The 23,121-nt window shown below is 44.4% G+C and overlaps 1 protein-coding gene across 1 annotated transcript in view; it reads left to right on the top strand.

Annotated features, from left to right (window-relative positions):
* LOC115471808 (disabled homolog 1-like) overlaps positions 1–23,121 on the top strand; it is a 119,549-nt gene that overhangs the window by 11,958 nt on the left and 84,470 nt on the right. Inside the window, exons 2-5 of the mRNA XM_030205639.1 lie at positions 4,340–4,471; positions 13,752–13,871; positions 18,153–18,191; positions 22,468–22,533. Coding sequence (XP_030061499.1) covers positions 4,340–4,471; positions 13,752–13,871; positions 18,153–18,191; positions 22,468–22,533 — 357 coding nt within the window. The remainder of the gene's footprint in view (positions 1–4,339; positions 4,472–13,751; positions 13,872–18,152; positions 18,192–22,467; positions 22,534–23,121) is intronic.

Raw genomic sequence — 23,121 nt, 5'->3', positions numbered from 1 at the left:
GTTGTAATGTCTTTGTATCTCTCCATGGTATGACAGCACCTCGAATGCTATGTGCAGTTCTGGTCACTGCATCTCAAAAAAGATATAGCGGAATTAGACAAGGTACAGAGAAGGGCGATGAAAATGATAAAGAGGATGGGATGAGTTCCCTATGAGGAAAGGCTAAAGCAGCTAGGGAGATATGATAGAGGTTTAGAAAATACTGAGTAGAGTGGAATGGGTAGACATGACTCGCTTGTTTACTCTTTCCAAAAATACTAGGACTAGGGGGCATGCAAAGAAGCTACTAAATAGTAAATTTAAAATGAATCGGAGAAAATATTTCATCACTCAATGAGTAATTAAACTCTGGAATTCGTTGCCAGAGATTGTGGTAAAAGCAGTTAGCTTAGCAGGGTTTAAAAAATGGTTTAGATAATTTCCTAAAAGAAAAGTCTATACGCCATTATTAAAATGGATTGGGAAAAATCCACTGTATATTCTAGCATAAGCAACATAAAATCTGTTTTACTTTTCTGGGATGTTGCCAGGTACTTGTGACCTGGATTGGCCAGTGTTTGAAACAGGATACTGGGCTTGATGGACCTTTGGTCTGTGCCAGTATGGCAATGCTTATGTTTTATGTTCTTATGAGATAAGGCAGTCTTTAACTACTCTGTGCAAACTGTCAGCTCTAAAGTGCAAGAATGATCAGAAGTAATGGGAAATTCAAATTAGGACTAGGAGCATAAGAAAAGTCACAGGTTCCTGGGGGAAATTTAGATAATGGGAAAAAAAATACAAATATGCAAACTAAATGCAGAAGAAAATTAATATTAATGATAATCCACAAATGTAAATGATTTTCTAATGCAAACAGAATATAATTGGCTGCTCTGTGACTCTGTTGTCCTGTAAATCATTTCAGAATTGTTACAAATTCTGAAATAGATTAAAGAAACTACATGTTAATGTAAAATATATCAGATATTAAAATGACTGTAACTCAGTTAATACTGTAATATGATTTCTGCTGTGAAGGAAAAAATGTCTTATTGTTATATTTTCAACTTAATGGAATTCTTGATGTTTTTCTGTAAATAGATACTTTTTCAAAACCCACATAAATGTGTCAGATTGAAAAAAATGTAATTTTCTTTGTTGGGGGGTGGGGGTGGGGGAGGGTTGTTTCCTCCTCTTCCGCCTCCTCCTCCTCTCTCCCTTTTGAGCTTCCTGTTGAATTGGAATTAGACCTGTGATCCATTGCCTTGGGCTGTGGTTTGTGACTTACTCTGAGATTTTTCTTAAATTTTTCATACCCTCTCCTATTGCTTACCCAGTCACTACACCGACACTCCATGACCATTCCTCTTGCTGGCAGCACAGATTAGTCAGATTTGGGAACAAGCGCAGAGGCATTGCATTGTGGGTATGGAACTGGTCAGACATTTATGTACTAGAAAAGTTATTCATATACGGCCCCAGGGGGCATCACTAACTGTGCACAGTTCTCAGAAATTTGATCTTGGCATGGAGACATTAATAGCTACATCTTCAACTTCCTTTCTTAAAAATGACTGTAGGATTTTAGAGGAATGCTTGCCTATTCCTGGCCTTCCACCTCTTGAAGGTTCATCCTTTGCATAGACCATTTAACTAATAGGTGACAAATGCCCTTGGTTGTTCTGTGAGGGGGATCTTCTGGTTGCTCACAGTTCTATGGCCTCACCTGACTGAACATCTCTTACAGACGGGGATTTCATCATCTTCCAATGTGGTATATATCATTCAGTGTAAAAAATGTAAGGAAGGATGCTATATTGGAGAAACAGGCCAGATGCTTAAGACAAGATTCAATTTACATAGACATCACATGAACAATACAGCCAGTAGGGCCCCCACCCCGGTGGGACAGCACTTCACAGAATCAGGACACTGTACCAGTGATTTCACAGTGAGAATACTGAAAGGTAACTTTAAAACCATACAAGAACGTAAGACCTTTGAAGTCAGAATGATTGAATATTTTAACACCCAACAGAAAGGACTTAACAAGGATCTGGGGTTCCTAGCCCATTATAAACCATAAAGCTGTATGTCTCTGTTGATCACCCCACCCCTCACCTATCCACACCCATCCTGTTAGAATATCAATGATATGCTTTGATGTCCCCATGCATACCTCCGACCCACCCCATCCTCCCACCCTGTCAGACTGTCATAGTAATGCTTGAATGTTTTCACTTATATACACTGTCAGCTAGCACATTTGCTTATTTCCGATCTGACGAAGAAGGGCAACCTTCGAAAGCTAATCAAGAAATGTATTAAGTTATGTCCAATAAAAAAGGTATCATCTTATTTTCTTTTCCATGTTTTATTTTGTTTGATTTCTATTGATAATCTTCTTCCCATAAACCAGGCATTGCATGCTTTGCAGTCCACTGTCTCGTGACTGTTCTTGCACACAGCAAAAATCTCTCTTTCTGTCTAGCCACTAGCCACTAACCACTAGGAGGAGTAGCCTAGTGGTTAGTGCAGCAGACCTTGCTCCTGGGGAACTGGGTTCAATTCCCACTGCAGCTCCTTGTGACTGTGGGCAAGTCACTTAACCCTCCATTGCCCCAGGTGCAAAATAAGTACCTGAATATATGTAAACCACTTTGAATGTAGTTGCAAAATACCACAGAAAGGCAGTATATAAGTCCCATTTCCTTTTCCCTTCCCTTCCTCTCTCTCCCCTCCCAGTCAACCACTTTAATCTGCAACTCTGTCTCCCAAGCTGTCCAGCCATGGATCTTTCCCCGCCCCCCAACTGGAACCAGGTCTGCGCACTATGAGTGTTAGTAATTATAACTGAATATTAGCCAGCTGCAGACTGATTCATCACCCACTCTGCTCATAACATAGTAACATAGTAAATGACGGCAGATAAAAGACCTGTACGATCCATCCAGTCTGCCCAACAAGATAAACTCATTTTACATGGTATGTGATACTTTATATGTATACCCGAGTTTGATTTGTCCTTGCCTTTCTCAGGGCACAGACCGTAGAAGTCTGCCCAGTACTGTTCTTGTACTAAGTTCTGAAGCTAACATCGAAGCCCCTTAAAATTTACACTCCAGCCCATCCCTATCAATTCAGTCATGATCAGGGTGTAGACCGTAGAAGTCTGCCCAGCTCCCGTTTTATTTCCAATTACCGGCGTCACCACCCAATCGCCACTAAGATTCCACGGAACCATTCCTTCTAAACAGGATTCCTTTGTGTTTATTCCACTCATGTTTGAATTCCATTACCATTTTCATCTCCACCACCTCCCGCGGGAGGGTATTCCACATATCCACCTCCCTCTCCGTGAAAAAATACTTCCTGACATTACTCCTGAGTCTGCCCCCCTTTAACCTCAATTCATGTCCTATAGTTCTACTGCCTTCCCGTCTCCGGAAAAGGTTTGTTTGCGGATTAATACCTTTCAAATATTTGAACGTCTGTATCATATCACCCCTGTTTCTCCTTTCCTCCAAGGTATACATGTTCAGGTCAGCAAGTCTCTCCTTGTACGGTTTGCAACGCAAATCCCATACCATTTTCGTAGCTTTTCTTTGCACCACTTCCAGTCTTTTTACATCTTTAGCAAGATACAGCCTCCAAAACTGAACACAATACTCCAAGTGGGGCCTCACCAATGACTTGTAGAGGGGCATCAACACCTCCTTTCTTCTGCTGGTTATGCCCCTCTCTACGCAGCCTAGCATCCTTCTGGCCATGGCCGTCGCCTTGTCGCATTGTTTCTTCACCTTCAGATCCTCCGACACCAACACCCCAAGGTCTCTCTCCTGAGTCGAGCTTACTAATCTCTCCCCTCCTATCCGGTATCTCTCTTTTGGGCTTCCGCACCCCAAGTGCATCACTCTACACTTCTTGGCATTAAATTTTAACTGATGATAACTATTCCACCAGTGTATTACATATATTGTTTAATATAATATGATTTAAATATTTTTTTTGTTTTTTATAATGCAGTGCTCAGAATTTTGCTTGAAGTGCCTTTATACCATAAAAAATGGAGTCGGCCCGTAGCAATCCGCCATCATAGCACTGATCCTGCCTACTTCCACAATAAAATAAGCAATCAGAATGGAGTTATGCTTAAATACAATATTAGACACTTAACTGTAAGCGGTCAGTGAATACCAGCTTGAAATCTCACGCGGTTGTTGCTGGGCCGTCACCCTAGTGCTGTAGTGACATGTGGTTACAAGAACTTATATGGAGCAATTATCTTGAAGAAAGAAATTTGGTGAAAACCTGTATAATTGGTGTTGTGAATTTTTTTTTTTTGTACTTGCTTTAGGTTCTTCAACATCATCACGCAGTTCATGAAATTTCATATATTGCAAAGGATATCACGGACCACCGAGCCTTTGGATATGTATGTGGAAAGGAAGGAAACCATAGATTTGTGGCAATAAAAACAGCCCAGGCTGTGAGTACCTGCACTTCATTTTCTCACATTTTTTTCAATTGTAGCTCAAAACGTGTCAGAGGCACAAAAGGTATTTCCCTGTTCCCAGGAACCAGACAGAAACAAAAAAAAGGCAAAGATCTGCCACAGAAATGGCAAATCAAAAGAAAAAACGCAGATCAAAAAAGACAAAAAAATAGAACAGGAGGGTAACAGAAGAAGTGGTTTATTACAAGTTACCCGACGTGGCCACGTTTCGCCCTCAGGCTGCGTCAGGGGTAAAAAAACTACAAAATAAAAATACATAATGAGTAAAACATAAACTTCACCATTGTATATTTGATAATAAAACATATCTAAAAACACTATCACATCATATAAAATAAAAACAGATCAAATCTAAAAACATAATACAATAAAATATAATATCAAATCAATATCAGTTAAAAACATTCAAATTAAATATGCATGCAATAAAATAATAATTTTAATACAGGACATGTCTTTTTTGATCTGTTCCCAGGAACCTACAATCAAAATTTGTACCTGAAGCTTACAAGGAGCAGCATGGAGACTGGAACTGTGGGTTTTTTTTATTGGGTCCTTTTACTAAGCTGCGGCAAAAGGGGGGCCTGCGCCGGCACCAGCGCATGTTTTTGGTGTGCGCTGAGGCCCCCTTTTACCGCAGTGGGTAAAAGTCTGTTTTAAGAAATGGTTGTGTGGCAAGTGAAGTACACACAGCCATTTTGGGAGCGGGGTGGGGGGGGAACAGTAAGGGCTCCCGCGCCACCATATTTTTGTAGCACCGGAAAAGTCACATGCTGGGGGTGGGAACTATAATCGGGCTGCTGCAGTAGCCCAGCTGTACTTCCTGTTTAGCAAGCAGTAAGCCAACGTTGGGCTTACCGCCGCGTAGTAAAAGACGTCCTGTTGTTTCCTACGGCAGTACTTCTTTAATCTGTAGACTAAAGGTTCTCAGCCCAGCCCAGTGACGATCCTAGGTCGGCTGCCACCCGGGGCAGATCGCCGATGCGCACCCCCCCCCCGGGTGTATTCTTAACTGCTGGGAGCAGCCGCATGGCTCTCAGCTCCGCTGGCTCCCTGCTCCCTCTGCCCCGGAACAGGAAGTAACCTGTTCCGGGGCAGAGGGAGGCAGAGGGAGCAGGGAACCAGCGGAGCCGACAGGCGCACGGCTGCTCTCTGCACCAGGGGCGTAGCCAGACACCCAATTTTGGGTGGGCCTAGACCCAACATGGGTGTGCACAAGAACTCTGCCCTCTCCCACAAGTGATTTGGAGGCAGATGCAGCAACCAAACATAAAAAAATCAAAATCGTTAAAGTCCCTAACGATTTTTAAAAAACGAAGAATGCACCAAAAAAAAAAGTCACACATGCTCAGATCGGTATTCAAACGTACAATGTATCAAAGAATCACAATACACATCGGTAATCGGCCCCTAAATCATGCGCAGAGCAGCCAAGCGTTTTGCTGGCTGCTCTGCGCATGCTGCAAACGTAAAAACAAACAAAAAAAAAGCCACAACAAATACACGTGGCTACCCGGTCAGCAAAATCCAAAAACAAAGGATCGGGAGGGGGCAAGGGCGCTCATCAGGAGCGTCCTGTATGGACGGCCTTGCCCCCCCCCCCCCCCCGCTGCTCCCCACTTTCCGCCGCTACCCCCCCCCCCCCCCCGAACAAGCAAAATGCTAGCTGCCCCTGTCCCCCTCCCTTCCTGTTCCTGTGTTCTACAGAGCTAACTCCGCCTCCCGTCATTCTTCTGCCCCGTGCCCCCGCCCCCGCTGCCCCCCCCTGAGGTCGACTACGCCGCTCCCCCCCTCCACCGAGACCCCCCTCCCTATTAACGACCCGAGCAGCGCCTCTCACCTCTTTCAGAAGCGCTGCACGGGCAGGAAGATCTATTGTGTTGGTTGTAGTCTCCATGACGTCTCTTCTTCCCTGGCCTCTTCTTCCCTACGTCAGAAGGAGGCGGGGCCTAGGCCAGGGAAGAAGAGACGTCATGGAGACTACAACCAACACAATAGATCTTCCTGCCCGTGCAGCGCTTCTGAAAGAGGAGAGAGGCGCTGCTCGGGTCGTTAATAGGGAGGGGGGTCTCGGTGGAGGGGGGGAGCGGCGTAGTCGACCTCAGGGGGGGCAGCGGGGGCGGGGCACGAGGCAGAAGAATGACGGGAGGCGGAGTTAGCTCTGCAGAACAGAGGAACAGGAAGGGAGGGGGACCGGGGCAGCTAGCATTTTGCTTTTTCCGGGGGGGGGGGGGAGCGGCGGAAAGTGGGGAGCAGCGGGGGGGGCAAGGCCGTCCATACAGGACGCTCCTGATGAGCGCCCTTGCCCCCTCCCGATCCTTTTTTTATTTTTTTTATTTGATGTGTTTGCTGACGTCCTTTGGACCAATCACAGCGCTTTTAGCTCTGCTAATGCGCTGGGATTGGCTCAAAGTTTGTTTTATTTTTTCACTTAATGATTTTTCCTGGCACAGAGCTGTCCTAACGAGAGGTCCAGACCTCTCGTTAGTTTTCCTGCCTTTTTCCTGCGTAAAGGCAATCGGAAAAGGTTAGTGCATGTCGTTTCAATGGGGTTTTCACACTAATTGCTCATCTCCATTCCGTTTTCGTTAGCTGCTGGCTTCCTCGGTAAAAGCCCTTTGATGCATGCAACGGATCAAATTTTCCTCGTTGGAGGGTCATTAAAGGCTCATTTAGCTTTAGTGCATCTGCCTCTTGGTGTCTCCCTCTCTCGCCTGCATACCATATGGACTCTCAAATATCCCCCCTCCCCCGCATACCTTTTAAGTAGCAGATTTTCACCACCAGCAGCGAGCAGCAACTAATACACACTGCTCATGTTGGCCCCACAGCCTTCCCTCTGATGCAACTTCCTGTTTACACATAGGCGGGAATATATCAGAGGGAAGGCTGTAGGGCCAGTGCGAACAGTATGTATCAGTCGCTGCTTGCTGCAGGTGAAGATCTGCTATTTATAAAGTATGCAGGAAGGATAGTTGTTGGGAGTTTTTGGCTGATGGGGCTTAGGGATCCCTACCAGCCACATCACAGGTGTGCTGCTAGTGGGTGGGCCTGAGCCCAAAGTGGGTGGGCCTGGGCCCACCCTTGGCTACGCCACTGCTCTGCACCCCTCCAGCAGCGTTCACCCGGGATGGACCGCCCTACTCTTGGTACGCCACTGGCCCAGCCCTCAGGATACACCCAGCCAGTTTGGTTTTCAGGATATGAACAATGAGTATGCATGAGAGAGATTTGCCTACAATGGAGGCAATGCATGGAAAATGATCTCATGTGGATTCATTATGAGTATCCTAAAAACCCGTCTGGTTAAGTGTGTCACGAGGACTGGGTTGAGAGCTTTAATTCTAGACTGTTCCTCCATTCAACTGTTGCCCATTGTTATAACTACTGAATACAAGGTGAGACATTTTCCCCATTAGAAAAATAAAACTAGCAAAATACCTACCTATGAAATGATACAGATGAGCGCTGTGGATTTGGGGGGCTTGTAAAATAGTAATTCCATGCCAGCATTATAGAATTCCTGCATGGATGATGTGGAGCACAAGATGTATAATTTGATAAATTAGCAGATATTAGGTGAAACAGAGGAGGAAAGGGGAGGAGTTTTGTTGCTGTTTTGTTTTGTTTTTTAGAATGGGCTTTGACATCATCCTCTCTAGCACTGGCTTTGTAATTTTGGGATAGTATCTACCCTGTTTGTACCTCAATTTATCCAACTTAGGGGCCCTTTTACACAGCGGTGGTAAGTCCAACATGGGCTTATCGCTCATTCTTCTGGGACTAAGCCCAATGTGGGCTTAGTGCTCACTCTTATTGCTGGCCCAACGCAGCCGCCGGTGGTAGACCCACTCCAAGCGAGCACCATTTCCCGGGGGAAAAAGACCCCCCCCCCCGGAAATGGCTTGCGCGGTGATAACCTGGCAGTAATCAGGCATCGGCTCCGCTACCCAGTTGCCTCTGGCTTAGCGCTGGAGCCCTTATCGCCACTTCAATGGGTGGCGGTAAGGGCTCCCCACCGCATGGCCACGGGGTAAGAGTTCTCTTACCGCGTGGCCATGTGTCTAGGGGCTATTTTATCCACTGCTAGGGCAGGACCATTTTTCCCGCAGTTTTGTAAAAGGACCCCTTAGTAACTATCACTATTTAAAGGTACTTCTGTCTTTAAGAGGATCTGTTGCCTGATTATTTATCTATGATTTGATGGATTCAGTAACTGTTTATATCTTATGATTTGTAGGAGTTTATTTATTTATTTTCATATAGGATATGGTTTTTATCATTTATTTTGAGGTACTTTTACAAAGTTTAAGCGCTAAGATGCCGATAGGAATATAATGGACGTCTTAATGTTTAGCATATGCTAATTTATAGCGCATGCTAAAAAAGAACCCTATGGCTTCTTTTACAAAGCAGTGCTTTCCCATGCGGCAAATGAGAGGAATCCCATGGGAACTGAATGGGCTTCCTCTCATTTGCACACCGAGAATCGGTAGTGCAGCTTTGTAAAAAAAAAAAAAAAACCCTCTTCATGATTTTTGTTTTCTGACTTACTGCTGTAATTTGCCTTTAGAAAAATTTGGAAAGACGTATGAAATAAGATGATTTAATAATTGATTTGAAATATACTGGGAGACTGGGCGTCTAAATGGCAGATGATGTTTAATGTGAGCAAGTGCAAAGTGATGCATGTGGGAAAGAGGAACCCAAATTATAGCTACGTCATGCAAGGTTCCACGTTAGGAGCCACCGACCAAGAAAGGGATCTAGGTGTCGTTGTTGATGATACGTTGAAACCTTCTGCTCAGTGTGCTGCTGCGGCTATGAAAGCAAATATAATGTTAGGTATTATTAGGAAAGGAATGGAAAACAAAAATGAGGATGTTATAATGCCTTTGTATCGCACCATGGTGCGACTGCACCTCAAATATTGTGTTCAATTCTGGTCGCCGTATCTCAAAAAAGATATGGTGGAATTAGAAAAGGTGCAGAGAAGGGCGACGAAAATGATAAACGGGATGGGACAACTTCCCTATGAGGAAAGGCTAAAGCGACTAGGTCTCTTCAGCTTGGAGAAAAGGCAACTGAGGGGAGATATTATAGAGGTCTATAAAATAATGAGTGGAGTGGAACAGGTAGATGTGAAGTGTCTGTTTACGCTTTCCCAAAATACTAGGACTAGGGGGCATGCAATGAAGCTACAATGTAGTAAATTTAAAGCTAATCAGAAGCTTAGCAGAGTTTAAAAAAGGTTTGGACGGCTTCCTAAAGAAAAAGTCCATAGACCATTATTAAATGGACTAGGGGAAAATCCATTATTTCTAGGATAGGCAGTATGGAATGTTTTTTTTTTTTTTTTTTTACTTTTTGGGGATTTTGCCAGATATTTGTGACCTGGATTGGCCACTGTTGGAAACAGGATGCTGGGCTTGATGGACCTTTGGTCTTTCCCAGTATGGCAATACTTATGTACTTATGTAGTAATTAATATATGCCCCTGTTTGCAAAGATATGTTAATGAGTGTTAAATGTCAAATTTAGTCCTTCACCTGTGTGAAACCCATAGCAACATGCATTATCAAGACAAAACAGTTAAGCATTATCAATAATGCAATAAAACTGTGTAGCATGAGCAAAACACAAATAAGTCATGCTACATGCAAATACATGCAAATCATCTCATTAATATTAACATGGATTACTGAAAAGCAAGTTAAACCATGTAATTTATGTTAAGCCACAGAAAACCCACTATGCCTCAGTATATACAATTAATTTTAACTGAGAGAACTGACAGGTTGTCCCACTTGCCAATGTCTTGGCAAAGCCATATATTCCCTTAAATTGCTGTCAGTGGCCTAAAGTAACTTCACTGCCTGAGAAGAACAGCCACCCTCCCACCAAGTACATAAGTACATAAGTATTGCCATACTGGAAAAGACCAAAGGCCCATCGAGTCCAGCATCCTGTTTCCAACAGTGGCCAATCCAGGTCACAAATACTTGGCAAGATCAGTCACTTCTCACCCTGAGGTCTCCCCTTAGGATCACACCTCCTCTGAAGCAAAAGGATGCCTCCTACTCAGGGGCGTATCTGTGTGGGGCCACAGGGGCCTGGGCCCCCGCAGATTTCGCCCTGGCCCCCCTCCCCGCCGTCAACTCTCCCCCGCTGCTTACTTTTGCTGGCGGGGGGCCCCAACCCCCGCCAGCCGAGGTCCGACCCGCAATCTCCATATTTCGTCTTCCTCCGTGGCCATGTGCTTCAAGGAAGTAACGCTGCAGTGCTGATTCGTTGAATCCAGTTCGGCGTCTGACGTCGTTGCTGACGTCGCCAGCAAAAGTAAGCAACGGGGGAGGGTTGACGGCGGGGAGGGGGTGGAGAGAGGCGGCGGCGGGGGGGGGGGGGGAGGGAGGCAAAAATGTGCCCCCCCTCTCTGGCTCTGGCCCCCCCTACCGCCGGATTCCAGATACGCCCCTGCTCCTACTCAAAGAAGCTCTCAAAGGTCCCTTTTCCTCCCAGTCTCCTCACTTAAAGTGATAAGATGCCACACTGTTCTGGGTGGTCATGATTTTCATTCTCTCCTGCCCCACAGGCTCTGGTTTTCCATATGGCACTGGCTAATCCAAGACTCTCCTTTGCCCTAGGAAAGGTGAGAGGGTTACAGTCAGGGTGGTTGCTCAGGGGGAAGATGTGTACCTCTGACACCTCTTTGAGAAAAATGTAGATGATGCGGTTAGCACAGCCAGTAGCCCTGAAGTAATACTTGCTGCAAGAATACATTTGCAGCCCCATAGCTTGTAATGTCTGCACTTTACTAGATGCCATAACTTTTAATACAGTATTTATTTATACTGGTCCCCTCCGGACAGTCCTGGATGCTCAAACAGTCACCCAGACCATGGCGTACAAAAGATACAGGGGCCAATATTTAAAGTGATTTAAGTGGGCAGAAGTGGATATTCAGCGGCACTAAAGCAGGGAGTCCCACTGAATATCACCTTTGACTTGCCCCAAAAAAGTGGGCCAGTCAGGGGCCATTGCTTAGTGGGTACCAGCAACATTCAGCCTAGACCTACGTAAGTTAAGCAGGTGAAGTTAAGACAGCTTAAAAGCTATCCTAAATTCACCCATCTATCTTTATGCGAGCCCCACCCCACCCCACCCCTGGTCAGCAGCCCTACCCCACCCCCAACTCCCGGTTAGAATAGGACTTCCCCTGGGGCCTCCCTGCCTTACCTGATGGTCATGTGGAGTGTCAGGAGCAGAAGCGAACCTTCTCGCTCCTGCCCCTAGTAACAGCTTCTTGAAATTGGCTGCCACGATTTCTCACAGCAGCCATTTTCAAGAAGCTACAGCTAGGGACAGGAGCTAACACCCCGCTAGAACACCAGAGAAGTCAGGTAGGTCCTGAAGGGAAGAAGAGGTGGAATGGGGCTGCTGACCGGGAGAGGTGGAGATAACTTTTAAAAACAATTTTGCAGGTCCTGGACTGATATTCAGCCAGGACCCACAAACCTTTCTTATGCGAGCTAGGCTGAATATCAGCTAGGCCTGCATAAGCTCCAGCAGCCCTCCCACTCAACATTATTCCCTGATATTCAGTGCCGGTGCCCGGACATGGCCCGACACTGAACATTGGGGGATAACTTAACCCACAGGATAGCGGGAGATGGACAGATGCAAGGCACTTGGGGGAGGAGAGCTATGGGATGGGGGAAGAGGGAGAGAGGCCAGACCCCCCCTCTTGGTAGGTGGACATACCAGACCAGGAGGTGAGGGAGAAGAAAGGGAGTGAATTCTGGACTTGTGGGGGGGGGGGGGGGGGGGGAAGGAGTGGAGGAAAGAGTGAGAGACCAGACTGTAGAGGGGGGAGAAATGCTAGACCTACAGTGGGGGAAGTGGGGAGTAGTTTGGAAAAAGAGAGAGAGAGAGAGAGACCATACGGGGGAGAAGGAGAGATGCTGGACCAACAGAAGTGAGAGAGAAAGAAAGAAGGAGAGAGAGAGAGATCCTGGATTGCAAGGGTGGACAGGGGGGACAGAGAGGGATGCTGACTGCAGGATGGGGGATGCCTTAGAAGGGGAAGAGAGAGGGGATGTGACAGGGACAAAGAGAAAAGATTCAAGTCATGGAGGGAGTCTAGGGACAGGGACACAGAGGTGCAATGTCGGATATGGGGGGGGGGATAGGGACACTGAGAAGGCAGGTGAGGAATATGTGAGGAGGGTAGAGAGAGGGACACAGATGATTGAGAAGACATGTCAAATATACAGGAGACCCTGCAAGACAATTGGCAGATATCTTGCATTTCAGTTTCTATTTCTCTACTATTGCTGTACATGCAGAGTCTGACTTCTTTGAGGTTTCCAGTTCAGCTTTTTGCTTTCATATCTCCAGTACTGATGTGTGGTCTCTTGTTTTAGCTGTGTTAATGGTCTGCTGTGTTCTGTGCATATGCCCAAAGTGCAGTATTCTGTTAGCATTTATTTTCTGTGAGTGTTTAGTTTATAGGTAGAAAGCTGTAACAGACTGATTTTCCAGTAGGGAAATTGATATTCTAGGGTGCTGCCTTTTCATAGGTAGATCTGTTGCTATTTGAGTCCTGGCATAAGTGCTGCTTTATAATGCCAGGTTTTTTTATATACAGTATGTGTGTAATGCACTTGTTGTTTTTTTTGCAGGGTTTGGTTACTGGAGCTCTGCTTCTCTTACGTCAAGCTTGTGAAACAATCATAGAATGGGAGGGGGGAGGGTAGGTGGTTGGGGTGGAAGGTTATGTGGGGAGGGGGAAAAGAAAAATTAGAAGGAATGGTAGATTGTGTTATTACTTGCTTGTGGGCAATGAGTTGTACATTTTGTTATCAATTTTGTTATTAATTCTTTGTGTGAATCGATAGTAGAGCTGTGATCTTGCAGATGTTGGAAAGGTACGAGTCAGCTGGCTCACTGTGTTGGCATGTGATGTAACTTTTCCTTCAATAAAAATATTTTCAACAACAAAAAAAAAAAAGAATGTATGCACACGTGGCAGTTTTTCTTCTGAGATGGCAACCCTAGTTTGGACAGTTGGTTGTAGAGTTGTGGAGTGGAGAAGGGTACAACAGTGGGTATGACAAAGGACTAGGGGAGGGACACGGAGGCGGGACAAGGGAAGAGGAATGGGGCAGAGCAGGCGTCGGTTTTTTTCTTTGTCAATAAGTCGGCAAGCCTATCCAGTTAAAATCCATGTGTACTTTCTCCGAACTTTGTGTAGGCCGAGCCCGTCATATTGGACTTGCGAGATCTCTTCCAACTCATTTACGAATTGAAACAAAGGGAAGAAATGGAGAAAAAGGCACAGAAAGATAAACAGTGTGAACAAGCAGTATACCAGGTACGGAAAGAAGCGGCACAGCAGAGAGGAGTCAATGAATCACAGGGCCAGTCATGATTTGAAAGGACATTATGAAGTGCTGATGTGAAAAAGATTTGTAAATTAGTGACACAGAAATGTAGGTTTATGACGGTATGGAATGTACAAAACAGAAATGCCTTCTTCAGAAGGGGTTTTGAACTCTGGTCTTCGCAAACCAGTCTGTTTTTCAGCCTGTCCCTCATGGATATGCAAGTGAAACATTTGCACAGAATTGAGGCAGACAAATTTTTCATCTGTGTTCTGAAATGCTGGTTTGCAGAGATGCCAAATTACCCAGTTCCAGAATGGAGACTTGTCTTGGTTTTGAATTTACATCCTAAAACAGCGTGACATTTGTAGTGCCTGGCCCTGCCCATTTACATCAGTACTACAAGTCCCATAATGCACCAGAACGGGGTGGTCAGAAATCCAGAACTGTCCCCAAATCTCCAGTTTGGAAATGGGTAACTTAGCTTCTCTGGGGTATGTAAACCATTCTGATGCTTCTGTAAAGAGCAGCATATCAAATTCCAGTAAATAAAATAAATATAATTATGGATATCCTGAAAATCCAACTGGTTTGTAGCCCTCAAAGACAATGTTTTGAGAGTCCTGTCCTAGGAGGACCTTTGTCTAACGAGCGGTTATGTTGTCAATGGGGCAAAGTACCTCTAGTTATCTCATTGTACAGTATATAATCAATTTACTATCCAAGGCTTTCACAGCCTCCATTTCTTGTGACCTAGGGTTTAATTTAAATTTTAATCAAAAGTAGAGTCAAAAAGCCTTCCATCACAATCTAAAATAAGAGCATCTTTTACCTAAAGATTTATTTCTTGTATGGACAAGAAAGGGGACAGCTTTTCCAGAAAACAAAAGTATGCAGGTAAATTTTTATCCAGTAATCACTGTGCAGCTTTCATCCTTTTCTTAAGCTTAGCACTTTTGAAATTAAAAATCGCAAGTGTGTTGTTTTGCGGAAGAACTGACTTGCACAGTTGCTCTTTAGTCGCAAAACATACAATCAAAGCATGCAAGCTTTTGGGCCTACTTTTTCCTGAAACTTAAAATCCTACCTCAAGGGATCAATTTTCAAAATGGCACTGTCTTAGCCAATCAAATTATCGCCAGCTAAACAGCTCCTTTTTAGCTAATCCACGGATCCTTTTCGGATAAAATTCAGATAAAACATAGGTAAGTGCGTAGATTTGGAATCTATGTTTATTTGGCTACTACAGAAAATTTACATTAACCATTTAAGTCATGTCCTAGTAAAGACCTCCTCCCCCCCCCCCCCCCCCCCGCCACACACCCACACACATCTGCTGAATCTTAAAATAAATAGCAATAAATAAAAAATCTCCCTCCTATCTCTATGATCTAAAATAGAGTAACTCCTTACAGGCTCAGCGGAACATCTCCCAGGGGATAAAAATTTGGTAGGGCCATGGTCCCTGTGGCCCACCCCTTTCACTGTTTATGACTCTCTAAAAACCCTCTGATCCTGGAGCTTCCCCATCCCCACAGAAAAGACCCCTAATATGACAGAGAATACCGGTTTACAGTGGGGGAAATAAGTATTTGATCCCTTGCTGATTTTGTAAGTTTGCCCACTGACAAAGACATGAGCAGCCCATAATTGAAGGGTAGGTTATTGGTAACAGTGAGAGATAGCACATCACAAATTAAATCCGGAAAATCACATTGTGGAAAGTATATGAATTTATTTGCATTCTGCAGAGGGAAATAAGTATTTGATCCCCCACCAACCAGTAAGAGATCTGGCCCCTACAGACCAGGTAGATGCTCCAAATCAACTCGTTACCTGCATGACAGACAGCTGTCGGCAATGGTCACCTGTATGAAAGACACCTGTCCACAGACTCAGTGAATCAGTCAGACTCTAACCTCTACAAAATGGCCAAGAGCAAGGAGCTGTCTAAGGATGTCAGGGACAAGATCATACACCTGCACAAGGCTGGAATGGGCTACAAAACCATCAGTAAGACGCTGGGCGAGAAGGAGACAACTGTTGGTGCCATAGTAAGAAAATGGAAGAAGTACAAAATGACTGTCAATCGACAAAGATCTGGGGCTCCACGCAAAATCTCACCTCGTGGGGTATCCTTGATCATGAGGAAGGTTAGAAATCAGCCTACAACTACAAGGGGGGAACTTGTCAATGATCTCAAGGCAGCTGGGACCACTGTCACCACGAAAACCATTGGTAACACATTACGACATAACGGATTGCAATCCTGCAGTGCCCGCAAGGTCCCCCTGCTCCGGAAGGCACATGTGACGGCCCGTCTGAAGTTTGCCAGTGAACACCTGGATGATGCCGAGAGTGATTGGGAGAAGGTGCTGTGGTCAGATGAGACAAAAATTGAGCTCTTTGGCATGAACTCAACTCGCCGTGTTTGGAGGAAGAGAAATGCTGCCTATGACCCAAAGAACACCGTCCCCACTGTCAAGCATGGAGGTGGAAATGTTATGTTTTGGGGGTGTTTCTCTGCTAAGGGCACAGGACTACTTCACCGCATCAATGGGAGAATGGATGGGGCCATGTACCGTACAATTCTGAGTGACAACCTCCTTCCCTCCGCCAGGGCCTTAAAAATGGGTCGTGGCTGGGTCTTCCAGCACGACAATGACCCAAAACATACAGCCAAGGCAACAAAGGAGTGGCTCAGGAAGAAGCACATTAGGGTCATGGAGTGGCCTAGCCAGTCACCAGACCTTAATCCCATTGAAAACTTATGGAGGGAGCTGAAGCTGCGAGTTGCCAAGCGACAGCCCAGAACTCTTAATGATTTAGAGATGATCTGCAAAGAGGAGTGGACCAAAATTCCTCCTGACATGTGTGCAAACCTCATCATCAACTACAGAAGACGTCTGACCGCTGTGCTTGCCAACAAGGGTTTTGCCACCAAGTATTAGGTCTTGTTTGCCAGAGGGATCAAATACTTATTTCCCTCTGCAGAATGCAAATAAATTCATATACTTTCCACAATGTGATTTTCCGGATTTAATTTGTGATGTGCTATCTCTCACTGTTACCAATAACCTACCCTTCAATTATGGGCTGCTCATGTCTTTGTCAGTGGGCAAACTTACAAAATCAGCAAGGGATCAAATACTTATTTCCCCCACTGTACCTCTTACTGGCTCAGCACTTAGCAATGGGCCTGGAGGAAGTCAGTCTGTATCCTTCTGCCAAATGTGCATTTGTTACTTTTGGGGTTTTCTGGGGAAGAGGAGTTCTTCTCTTAGATCCAACAGAGAGAGGGAGGAATCAGGGGCAAATAATGTTTGTAAAATCAAGTGTATGGGATGGATATCAGAGTACCGTCTAGGGGTGTTTTTACTAAAACTGGATGAAAAAATGAGAATTGGGGGGAAGGGGGAAGCTAAAAGTTCTTTTTAAGATCTGGTAGGTGTGAAAGGGACTTGGGAATGTTTAGGTGGGTGGGAAGGAGATCAGTGATTCCAGTTGCAGAGACAGCTGGCTAGATTTAGACCTGCTGGGCCTTGTACCTAGATTAGGTACCAAGCCAGCAGGTCTAAATCTAGCCAGCTGTCTCAGCATCTAGAATCAGAGATCTCCTTCCCACCCGGGAAGCAAATTCCCTGCCCAGATCTAAGGGCTTCTGGTCAGCCTATTTTTAGTGCAGCTAAATCAAACCATCCACCCCCATTCACATTTCAAAAGAGCTAATGCAGGGATTTAGATGATTTGCCACTTTGAGAATGGACCCCAAATATTGAGGAGAAAGGAGGACCCCCCCCCCCCCTTTGTAAATCAGGTGCTAAGACTTTGATGCAAATGCAAATCTGTCTCATGAATATTCATTATGGATATCCTGAAAACCTGACTGTCTGGGGTGCCTCCAGGACCAGGTTTGGGAATCACTGAGCTATGTAAATGGTAGAAAAACTAGAGATTTTTTGCATTTCTTAATGGGTGTGGGGGGAGGGGGCTAAATATTTCCAGCCTATCATGGAAGTGCATGCACTCTGTAGAAATCCATAAAGATGTTAATAATGCAAAGACTCTACAGATCTTGATTTTTTTTTAAAATGATAAGATACCATGAATGATAAGCAAATAACTTAGGCCACATCTGTGTGTCAACCTTAACCGCCTTCAACATTCTTGAGCCACATCTGCCTGATTCCCTTGCTGTCCTTTGATTTCCAGTTCTGCTTCTCATATCTGTGCTGTTTTTCTTGCTTTTCTTTCTGTACCCCTTGACATAGACCATTTTGGAAGAAGATGTAGAAGACCCTGTATACCAGGTAATTTACGACTTCATGAAATGCAACATTTCCTAGAAGACAGTGAAAAGGAAGCAGCTTGCTGCCAGCTCACAGCTAATAACAGGGTGCTCTAAAAGTATAATTATCCTGCTGAAGAGAAATAATTTCACAAAACACGAGCAGAGGAGAGAGCGTGTATTGTTTTCTTTAGATATTTTTGAAACACCGATCAAAGATGTTGAAATAATGATGCCATTCATCTTGCACGATCGAAAAATCCTTCATTTACATTGCCGTTTAGAAAGTGTAAAGATTTGCCCTCTTGCCACTGAAAAGTATCTTGCAGAGATCTGACGTGGCTCCTGGGGATATAAGAATATAGCAGAAATATGAAAGATTTAGTTTGCCACGGTCCGTGTTGTTTGCAATGAAAGCAAATCCTGACCTAGTGGATATACTTGGAGCATTCAGACAGATTTTCCACACATGCCATATGAGATTTCTTACAGAGATGTGCATTCATGCTAAACAACCCCAAAACATCAACATTTGTTTTGTTTTACATCATATGTCAAACCAAACAACAGGAACAAGCTTCCAATTGTGGATCATTTCATTGTGTTGCTTTTGAATGGCTAAAAAGGTGTGACAAACACTAATTAGGTCGTTTTGTGACACCCTGTCATTACATGTATAAGTTATATGTATGCATTTGCTTCCAAATTTATGCCAGCGAAACTACACATACAGAGCTATGTCTTCTGTTCACTGGAAGTAGATTTGTTGTACATGCTTTCTACAATCTACATTATGCACACAAATGATCCCCCCACCCCATTCCCAAGACCATTCCCCCAGGAATACAGGTAAAAGAATGTCCATATAGGTCTTTTGGGCATATGTTTATCAACATATTGAGAGAGCAATTTTCTAAAAGAAAATTTCTGCATTACTGATAGAAATGTCCTGGTCAATATTCGGCCTGTGGCAGTGAGCAGCTTATAAGCCGCTTCCAGCCATGAGGTAACCTAACCCCAGGTATTCAATGCATTGAATATCCAGGTATGTCCACTGACCAAGATGTTAAACCAATGTTCAGACCTGTGCCCGGTTAACCCAGGGCATAGAGTTAGGACAGCTGTTTTGTTGCCCAAACTTTATGTGGTTATTTAACCAGTCAGTGAACTGAACAGCGCCCTAGCTCCACACCTAACCTATCTGGTTCAGGGTTGACCAGTTAGCGGAGGTATTCAGAAACACCAAGGAGCCGATATACAGACCGCGAGACTCCTGCAGACACCACTAAACCCAGATATTCAATGCCAGTCTGTTTCCGGTGACTGGCGTTGAATATCCAATTTATTTTTGGTTGGTTAGAAGATAACCGGCTATGTTGATATACCGATGTAGCTGGTTATCTTCTAGCTGGCCAAAGATATCCCACATATTCATGTGGTCAAGTATAGCTGCTAAAGTGGGGCTGAAAATGAACGGATAGCCGGTTATGTGGGCCGATATAACCAGCTAACTGCTAGCCGCTAACTGGTGATATTCAGCGGGAGATAGCCGGCTATCCCACGCTGAATATTTCCGGATAGCCGCATATAGGGTATTTAATTGGCAAGGTGCCAATCCAGGCCAGATAAATGCTTTTGAGTATCCGAGGATACCCGCTTAAATGATACTGAATCTCAGAGGTTGACTAGCTCAGCGAGGTTTCAGTGGGCAGGAGCCTCTCCTGCCTGGTTAAACACTTTTGACTATTGACCCCTTCATTTATAATTACCCTCCCTGAGATTTCAGAGTATGCTGCTAAATTTTGTGTGTGCAGTAGAGCATTAAACAAAAGATTTTTCACTGCACACTCCTAATTTCTTACGTATACTCACTCATTACTTCAATCTCTGCTCTCCTAGGCGTCAAGATTCTCTAACCCCTAATAAAATAGAAAATTATGTTACATTACGTTACAGTCAATGCTTGTATGCCGCTTATATCAGAGACTAGATCAATGTGGCTTATAGACATCAAGAGACAGGACAAACCCTAGAAGATACAGTGCTGTTCAAGAAGGGAAAATAGTACTAAAAAAAACCACGTGTGATTAAGCAAACTGATGAAATAACCATTGCAAAAATGTTTATTTATTGGGCTTTATTAACCGCCTTTATGAAGAGATTCAACCAAGGCTGAAACAGGATCAAAAATATACACATTCAATAGTACTGAAATTCAAAGATATAATATGAGGTCAGCGTAATACTAATGAAACATCTAATAAGCACACAATTAGAACATTCAAATAACATTGCTATGATACTAATGCTTTTCTGTAATACAGCTTGCCGTATAACTGAGGGGTCAAATGCAGATATATATACATGGGGACAAGATGTGTGGTACACAGTCAGTTGGGATAAATAAATGGGTGACTAAACTAAAGGCAAGTTCTTTGTACAGTTAATCAAGATTTAAGGAACTGGTCTAGGTTACAGAGCAGTGGTAATCCCAACACTGGCTTACCGCTCGCTCTTCCGGGAGTACCGCCGGTTCAACGCGGCCACTGGCGGTAGTCTCGCCTCGAGCGTGCACTATTTCTGGGGGAAAAAGAAAAACCCTGGAAATGGCTTGCACGGCGGTAACCAGATGGTAATCGGACATTCCCACACGCTGCCTAGTTACCATCAGGTTAGCACAGGAGCCCTTATCGCCACCACAATGGGTGGCGGTAAGGGCTTCCTGCCGCATGGCCATGCGGTAAGAGTTCTCTTACCGCATGGCCATGTGTGTCTGGGGACTTTTTACCTGCTACGGTAAAATGGCCCTGCCGCACGGGAAAAATGGCCCCTGCTGCTAGCGCAAGGCCCTTTTTCCTGCAGCTTGGTAAAAGGACCCCAGTGTGTTGCAAGTTAGTCCAGGTGCAGAATGGGTGTATATTCAGTTACCCTATGTATTAAAGGCTTGGGAGAAGAGCCAGGCTTTTACCTGCTTCCAGAAGTAGAGGTATTCTCGAGTTATATGTAGCTCCTCTGGGAGTAAATTCCAGAGAGTGGGGGCTTCTTCTGAGAAGGCTCGCTGGTGGGTATCACATCATACAATTTCTTTTGATGAGAGGCAGATAGTGATGATCCTTGAGAGGACCTTAGAGGTCTCAAAGGAGTGTAAATGGGTATCTTATTCTGTAAGCATGATATTATGATCCACAGTGTCAAAGACGACTGAGAAATCCAGCAACACTAGTATCGAGGCAGATCCCCTATCATGATTTCTGTGCAGATCATCAAGAAGGGACACAAGTACTGTTTCTGTTCCGTACCTAGGTCTGAAGCCAGATTGAGATGGGTCTAGCCAATTACGTTCAATTATCCAGTTGTTGAGTTGAATACAGACTGTCTTTACTATAAGTTTTGCTCGGAAAGTAATGTTAGTTTTCGAGCTTGTCCTGGTTGAGTGAGCTCTTTTTCAGTAGGGGGTGCACAACAGCTCTTTTTAGTGTTGTTGGCAGCTGCCCTGCCACAAGAGAGGTGTAAACAATTTTTGTGGCCCGTTCAGTGAGGTCTATGCTCACTCATTGTACTATCTTTGCTGGGCAAGGATCAAGAGAACAGGTTGTAGGCCTTAGGCCTATCATGATTTTTTCAACAAATAACATATAACTGGACTGGTGACAAATAAATGTTGGTAACTAGTTCCAACACTTAGCCCCCACCCCCATAGTGCTAATCTTCTACCAGTCTCATCATCCTGTCTTTTAACCCATTTATGACAGCAGAGCAGAAGTGATCCCCTATGGTGTCTACCCCACTGGTGCAGTTTTACAAAATGATATCAACTGACCTGAGGCCCGAGCTATTCTGAATTTTTGCTGTGCAACAAAATGGTGCATGCTGATTGGATGGCAGCCATTTTGAAAAACCGCACTAGCACAGTAGAAGCAACTAGAAATCACTCCTTCTCCATGAAGACCCTGCAGTTATGAGTGAGGTAAAAGGCAGCATGGGTTACCCCCCAGGGTAGGGGGGGGGAGATTGGTAGAATGCCACAAACATTGTAGGAAGAGGTAGCAAGGTAGATCTGACATTGTTTTCTGTGTCCATTTTTGAAATTTTGTTTTAAGTACAAAATGAAGTAAAATTTAAAAGTTAGAAAGAAATAGAAGTATGCACCTTTATCTTTTAGTAAGCCAGTTATCCATAGTTACTGAATTTACATGTATATTGCTTGCTTGTGACTTTGTATTTGACCTTCCAAACTTCTCTGTATTTTCCTTCTCTTTGATCTTTGCTCTTTTTCCCTCTGGCTGCTGATGTAATAGTACATTGTGTTTGAGGCGGGACATGAGCCAATCCGTGATCCTGATACGGAAGAAAACATTTACCAGGTATTCAGTTACTGCCTGTATTGTGACTAGTGATTGTGGAACCGAATAACATTCACGAATGTTATTGAATGTCTAGAGAACAGTTTGCTAATGTCAAATAGTCCTGTGCTTCAGATTTACCAAAGCCAAGGGCCTGATTTACTGGTGGCACGAAATGTTACAAGTATTTTTCAGGAAAGCAAGCCCTTTGCATGGTGTCCTGGTTGGCTTACAGGCTTATTTTCGAAAGAGAAGTCAGCTATTGTTGGGGTTGGAAGGGTAAAGGGTGGTGGTAGTTGGAGGGTTTATTATAGCTGCTCGTTGTTATTGTTGTTTTCTATTTGTAATTTATATAGAACAGTTGCACAGCATATTGTTCCTTTTTATACTTTAATAAATAGATTTAAATATAAAATCATAAGTGTTCGAAGTTTCTGCAGATAAGAACAGAGCCCACGGGGATGGGGCGAAGACAGGGTCAGAACCTTGTGAGATGGGGCAGGGACGGGGATAGAGACAGGGCCTACGGGGACAGGAAAGGGACGGAGACGGGGCCTGCAGGGATGGGGTGGGGACAGAAACAGAACCCACGGGGACAGGGCAGGGACG

This window comes from Microcaecilia unicolor, chromosome 6 (genome assembly GCF_901765095.1).
Source record: "Microcaecilia unicolor chromosome 6, aMicUni1.1, whole genome shotgun sequence".
Taxonomy (NCBI): domain Eukaryota; kingdom Metazoa; phylum Chordata; class Amphibia; order Gymnophiona; family Siphonopidae; genus Microcaecilia; species Microcaecilia unicolor.
The sequence above is the reverse complement of the archived record's forward strand: the minus strand, read 5'-3'. Positions and strand labels throughout refer to the sequence as shown.